Source organism: Echinops telfairi, unplaced genomic scaffold (genome assembly GCF_000313985.2).
Source record: "Echinops telfairi isolate 266 unplaced genomic scaffold, ASM31398v2 ScPeMD7_2565;HRSCAF=3150, whole genome shotgun sequence".
NCBI classification, from domain to species: Eukaryota; Metazoa; Chordata; class Mammalia; order Afrosoricida; family Tenrecidae; genus Echinops; species Echinops telfairi.
In genome coordinates this window covers 7,875,846-7,881,845 of record NW_022106463.1, presented here as the reverse complement: position 1 = coordinate 7,881,845, position 6,000 = coordinate 7,875,846, and the positions used below count along the sequence as shown (strand labels likewise).

Genomic DNA, 6,000 nt, shown 5'->3' with positions numbered 1-6,000 from the left:
TGGCGCCGGGGGCGGGACCGGCCGGGCCGTCACTCACGGGTTAGAGTGAGCCCGGTTGCCGCCGGCCCTCCCCCACCCCGTCTGGGTTGTCCCTGCCGCTCGCCTGATTTCCCTGCAGCGGACGCGCTCCAGAAGGGTCTCCGAGAGCGCGGGCGGGGCCGCCGAGCGCCGCGAGGACCCCGGAGCGGCTGGGGGCGGGCTGGGGACCTGGAGGGGTGGACCCCAAGGGGGACAGGGGGAACAGGTGGCTCAGGAGCAAAGACTGGCAGGTGTGCTGGGAGGGGTAGGGGCAGAGGGCAGGAGGCGGTGGGGGGGAGAATGAGTTCTTGGCCCGATGAACACCAGTGCGAACGGAGGGAGGTCGCAAGAAGGAGGAAGACGGCGGACCGTGATTTGGGTGGTGCAACGACGCCCAGGCGGGGGCGGGGGCGGGGACACCTGGGAACAAAGGTGAAAGGGAGGTTCCGCAGGTGAGGCGGAAGGAGCTCTAGGCGCGCGTGGACGCAGTCTAGAAAGATCCTAGAAAAGGAAGGATGGGGGAACCTCAGTTTTCTTGGAAACTCTCACCGATCCCCTAAGATATAAGGAGCAAACGCGTGTCCCAACTGGGGCGCTGCGCAAAACCGCCAGGCCCTCGACGAGGAGATTGTCTGAAACCATTGCATTTGGTTGGAAAATGCGTCTTCGCACATTAATCCATACCCCCCGCCCACCCACTTTCTGAAAAAAGTGTCTTGCGGACCCCAATGTCCGCTGAGTGCGGCTAGAGTCCCACAAAAAGCCACCTGAGGGTTGAGGAGGCGGGGAGTTCCAGCAAGGGGAACCAGACTGCCGCCCCCCTCACCCCCCACCAAGGGTTTAGCAGCAAGAAGTAACGAGGCCTAAAAAGAAAGGTAATCAATCACCTTTCTTAGGGGGCGGCAAGTAAGGCCTCGCCCGCTGTGCCCTCACCTGGGACTAGGCGGTGCCTGGGGCGGGGGGCCGGACACAGGGCAGTCTCGGCGCAGGGCAAGGCCATTGCGGGACCCCACCTCTCCCCGCCCCTCCCGTTCTGCGGGCGCGCCAGGTGAAGGGGGCGGGGCTCGCGCCACCGCCCCTCGCGCGCCGGGGCGTGGCCAGTGGGCGGAGCGTCCAGGCCCCGCCCAGCGGCCGGGCCGTGCCGCGCCGAAGCGGCTCCTCCTCCCTCCTTCCGCCGGCGCTCCTTGCGTCTCTCCTTGCTCCTTCCTGCTGCGCCCGCACGTTCCGCGAGATGCGCGCCGCCGGCCCTTTCTGAGGATCCCGGAGCCCACCGCCGCGATGGAAGAGGACCAGGAGCTGGAGAGGTAACGGCCGCACGGGCGGGCGGGCGGGCGGGGGACCGGGGGGGCCGGTGGCCGGCAGGAAGCGCGCGGCCGGCCTGGGCCGAGGCCTCGGCGCCGGGCCTAGAGGGTGGGCCTGGGCTCGAGGGAGGCAGACCCGGGGGTGGAGGTGGGCGCCTGGCGGATGGGGGTGGGCGAGACGGCCATGGATGGCTTGATTTGACCCCTACGTAGACTCACAGGTAGATCGAAGGAGGGGAGTCCCAGAGCTGCTCACCTGCCCACGAGCAAACGGCACCAGCGGGGACACATCCGCACCCTCCCGCTGACCCCCGGAGTGGGTGGCAACCGGTGTTCAGACCGATCCAGTCCGGCGTTTTGAAGGCCGCCCAAAGCGCTGACCTCCCTCTTTCTTCTACGCTCGCCCTAATACCTTCTAGTCGCCTGGTTTCCGGGCGTTTTGCAAATGGAAGCCGCACCTGAGCCCTCGCCTCCATCCTCCGTAGCCTCAAACCTGCCGTTTACAGTCCACACCCCACCCCCATTTAACCCTTTCAACTCCTGCTTCATCCTCCGAGCAGGGCCCTCTCCCTATTCTAATCCTGCCTCTTTCTCGTGTCACACGTAACCCAAACAATCTTGGAGAAACGTTTAGCGCTGTGCGGGAGACTCGCCTCGGGGCGTGTGGATGATCTGGGGAATTTGGGAGAAACAGGGCAGGGTGCTTAGATAAATATTAGATGATGGTGGAGGTAGAATGCTATGGGAGGGATTGGTTCGATTCAAGAAGAAAAGATTTGAGGAATGATGTGTTGGAATGGGGATATCTAGTCCGTGAAAGGGGGGGGGAGCTAATTATGAAACTATTCCACATGATCTCATGTTTATAAAAATGTGTGTGTAGAAAAATGCATGGATTGAAGACCTCCATGGCGGAAGGTGAGCGGAAGACTGCCCTGGAAATGGTCCAGGCAGCGGGATCAGATAGGCATTGTGTGACCTTTGTATTGCACGAAGAGGACCATACCCTGGGGAACTCTCTCCGGTACATGATCATGAAGAACCCCGAAGTGGACTTTTGTGGCTACACGACGACCCACCCTTCCGAGAGCAAGATCAACCTGCGCATCCAAACTCGAGGGGGTCTTCCAGCCGTGGAGCCCTTCCAGAGAGGCCTCAGCGAGCTCATGAGTGTGTGCCAGCACGTGCTGGACAAGTTCGAGGCCAGCATAAAGGACTATAAGGAACAGAGAGCGAGCCAAAGTGAATCGGCATTCTAGCGTCCCACCCCCCTTTTCAAGGTGTGTGGAGGCTGTTCTAGAACATTCCGTGAGGTAGGACTGTTGGAGGGGCACATGCTATAGTCTTAAGAAAGCGTGCTTCTAGCTGCTGACCCATGGCGGCCGCAGGGTTCCCTGCACACATCCTTGTCACATTCTGCCAATAAATGCCCTCCTTTATTGAAGCCGGTTTGAGTGGTTTCTTGTTCTTTGCAACCAAAGGCTACGCAAGGATGGCTGTGGGTGATTTTTTCCCCCCTTATAATTGAAGCGGGCTTGAATGTGAGGAAACTGGAAGGACAGCAGGCCTTGGACAACAAACCAAACTCATGGCTATCGAGTGAATTTTGACTCGTAGCAACCATACCGGGCAGGGTGGAACTTGCCCTTTGGGTTTCGGAAACTTTTGACTTGTACGAAATGGATAGCCTCATCTTTCTCCCAAGGAGCAGGTGGTGAGCTTGAACCTGTGGATAGTAGCCCAGTGCATAGCTCACTACACCACCAGGGCCCCTTAAGGCCTTGAATGATAGTACATAAAGGGTTAGATGTCCATGGCTATGATATAGGGGAGGAAGGAGATCCAATAGAACATAGCCCCAGACTAACATTGATTAGAAATTTTAAAAAGTTAAAGGGCACAAAGGGGAAGGCAGAAGTCCTTGCCTGGTGTTTCTTTTAAAAATCTCCATAAGGGGTTGATGAGATGGTTGCATCATTGGCGGCTGCTCTGCGCATAGCGGGAGAGCCCTTTGGAAGAATGTATTGGTTCCACTTTCCCAGAAGAGTTTGGGGTGATGTCAGGCTCCATCTCTGTGGTGGCGGCCCTGGTAGGATAGACAGCATTTTGCTGCTTGAATTTCAGCATGCTAATGAAATATTTACTTTGGAGTGCCCCATGTATGAGTGATGGGGGGAATTTGGAAATGGATCATGGAGGTATCAAACAGCCTGGTTAGCATGCCAAATGTCCCTGAGTTGCGCACTGAAGGGCATTAAAATGTCACCTGTGTATTTACCACAATTGAAAAATAACCTAATTAAGCCAAACGGTTTGGATTATATGAGACGCCAACTGAGCTGGCCGAATAATTTGGGTTCTTGGGTCTCCCAGTAGTTTATGTTTACATGCCTAACGCGCCATTCAAGAGAGAGAAAAGGGAAGAAAAAATTCCTTGTGGGAGACTTTTTCAGGAAACTTGAACTATTAAAGCATTTTGCCCCAAATGTGCCCTGTCTACCTCTTCGACTTGTCTATCCCACCAGCCCCATCCAACCTGACTTTTCATTTATCCCAAGCGCACCCCAGCCCTGGGTCACATACACCCAGGATTTGGTGCTGTGATGCCTCTGTGTTCATTCTCCCTTCCTGGAACATTGCTTCCCCTCCGTATTCTAGTTCAAACTTGGTACCATGGACTCTTCCTGTCCGTCCCCCCCGCCCCCCCCCAATCTTGTTTGGGGGTACTTTCGTTACACCGTGCTTTCTCTTCATATCTGCAAGGCTACCGCTGGGGCTTGGCTTGTCTGTCTTTTCGTTCTACTACCTTGCGATCCCACTGGGCATGATGACCGGAACCAAAAACACCAGACTCTGCCATTGAGTTGATGCTGACTCATAGCAAACCTACAGGATGGGGTAAAACTGCCCCTGTGGGCCTCCGAGACTAACTGTAAAGGAGGAGAAAGCCCCATCTTTCTGCCACAGAATGGCTGGTGGTTTTGAACAACTGACCTTGTAGTTAGCAACCCAAGATGTAACGACTACACCTCCAGGCCTCATAATGAGTGGGCCTTTAATAAATACTACATGGATCCACGTATGTGAGGGTGGCATGGAGCCTTGCATGCATGCCAGTCAGGTACCTACTAGCTCGCCCTAGAGATGCATTCCCAGAATCCTCACAGGGGTTCAATCAGCACTTTCAGTAAAGAGATTTTTAGGACTTCTTGGTGGTTACTGGTAAACTGGTATTGCCTGGATCTTGGTGAGAGCTGAGAAGACAGACACGCGTCTTACGCAATGGAGCAAGCGTACAATTGGATTGACTAATTTTTAAGGAAATCAGGCAAACGGGGACTGCGTTGGGTGGCAACCAGGGAAACCCTGAGGCGAGGTGACTTAAAAACATGCTACAGGGAGAAGTGACCAGCTGTTGCAGGAGGGAGGGGAGGAAAGGCGTCCTGGAAGAACAGCATGGTGCGAGGTACCTAGCAGGAAATGGGTGAGCTGGCGAGTGAGAGGTGTTGAGCAAGCTGGGTGCCTGTGGCACCGCGGGCAAGGTGAAGGACCTGTGCTGTGGATTCCATGGGAGGAGGCCTGGCATGGTCAAATTTGGATTTTAAGTTCAGGAAGATCAGTAGCTGATTGATTACATTGGTTGTAGGAGTGGATTGTAAAGGTGCCCGGGGTCGAAGCGAGAGACTCACCAGAACTGATGAGAGTTATGATTCCGTTAACAGTAGGCTCGTGAGGGAGAGCAGTGGGTGGGAGTGAGGTATCTGACCGAGCCGATTGGTTGCCTTCGGGCATAGGAGCTGGAAGGTGAGGAAGCAGAAAGATTATCCCTGCCTTGGTCTGAGGCCCGATTACGGACACAGGGAAACTTCAAGGGAGAAAACCAGGTTGAAGGTGAAGACAATGACGAATCCAGAGTTCATTTTGAACACGAACTGCTTCAGGTAACTAATTAGAAAGTATCATGATTAGAAAGGGGTTCCCAAAAGTTCATGGGAAAGTTCCATCATTTTTTTAATTCAGTCTTTTCCCAGAACTTTTTCAAGTCACCTCAGATGTGAGTTCATGACCATAGGACAGATCGATCGGGTCTGTGAAGCCTGACTGATGGCCACCAAGAGAGTTGAAATCCACGTGAGCTGGCAGCACAAAGAGAAGTGGGCCCACAACCAAGCCCAGGACAACCTCAGAACTTGTAGGCATGGGTGAAGCGGAGCGACCAGTGAGGCAGCAGAAGAGAGTAGACTTGCAGAAGCTGAGGCTTTCGAAGCAGGGATGGCTTTCATGAGATCGGTCAAGACAGAAAAACGTCAGTTGCCATGAATAGTTCTTGGGCAATGGGCAGCCAGTAGTGCCTACGAAAGAAAAGCCAACATCGACGTGTGTTGAGCAGAAGCATGGTTAAGCTTGGGTTTCCCGTACTAGGGACACTGCCGAGGTAAGTTCAGGTGGAGCAGGAGTGAGCGAGGAGTAAAGACGGGGTGAGGGTTCTGGCTGAGCGTAATCTGGGTGGCAGTCAGGCAGTCTGGAAAAGTGGTGTCAGCTGAAGGGAATTAGCACCCGAAGACCTATGGGTGCTCGAGAGGGGTAAGTGGAAGAGAGTCAGACCTCTGTGTCGTCCCAACTTTTTCCTATGGGTAGTTCTTTGGGAATGCTGTTCGGTCCCTCTGAGTAGGTTCTGACT

The 6,000-nt window shown here is 54.9% G+C and overlaps 2 protein-coding genes across 2 annotated transcripts in view; both read left to right on the top strand.

The window, feature by feature from the left end:
• Positions 1 to 1,246: 1,246 nt before the first annotated feature.
• Positions 1,247 to 2,763, top strand: POLR1D (RNA polymerase I and III subunit D). Its single transcript, XM_004715220.2, has 2 exons — positions 1,247 to 1,322; positions 2,203 to 2,763. Exons 1-2 carry the CDS (start codon positions 1,297 to 1,299, stop codon positions 2,576 to 2,578), a joined length of 402 nt encoding a protein of 133 aa, XP_004715277.1. The 5' UTR covers positions 1,247 to 1,296; the 3' UTR covers positions 2,579 to 2,763.
• LOC115870856 (protein POLR1D-like) overlaps positions 1,248 to 6,000 on the top strand; it is a 34,634-nt gene continuing 29,881 nt past the window's right edge. The window contains exon 1 of the mRNA XM_045294025.1: positions 1,248 to 1,322. Within this exon, the coding sequence (XP_045149960.1) occupies positions 1,297 to 1,322 (26 nt within the window). The 5' untranslated portion in view covers positions 1,248 to 1,296. The remainder of the gene's footprint in view (positions 1,323 to 6,000) is intronic.

Coding starts and splice junctions, on each gene's coding strand:
- POLR1D (XM_004715220.2), top strand. CDS start 1,297: ATGGAAGAGGACCAGGAGCTGGAGAG. Junction 1,323..2,202: donor GAGGACCAGGAGCTGGAGAG/GTAACGGCCGCA, acceptor ATGTGTGTGTAG/AAAAATGCATGGATTGAAGA.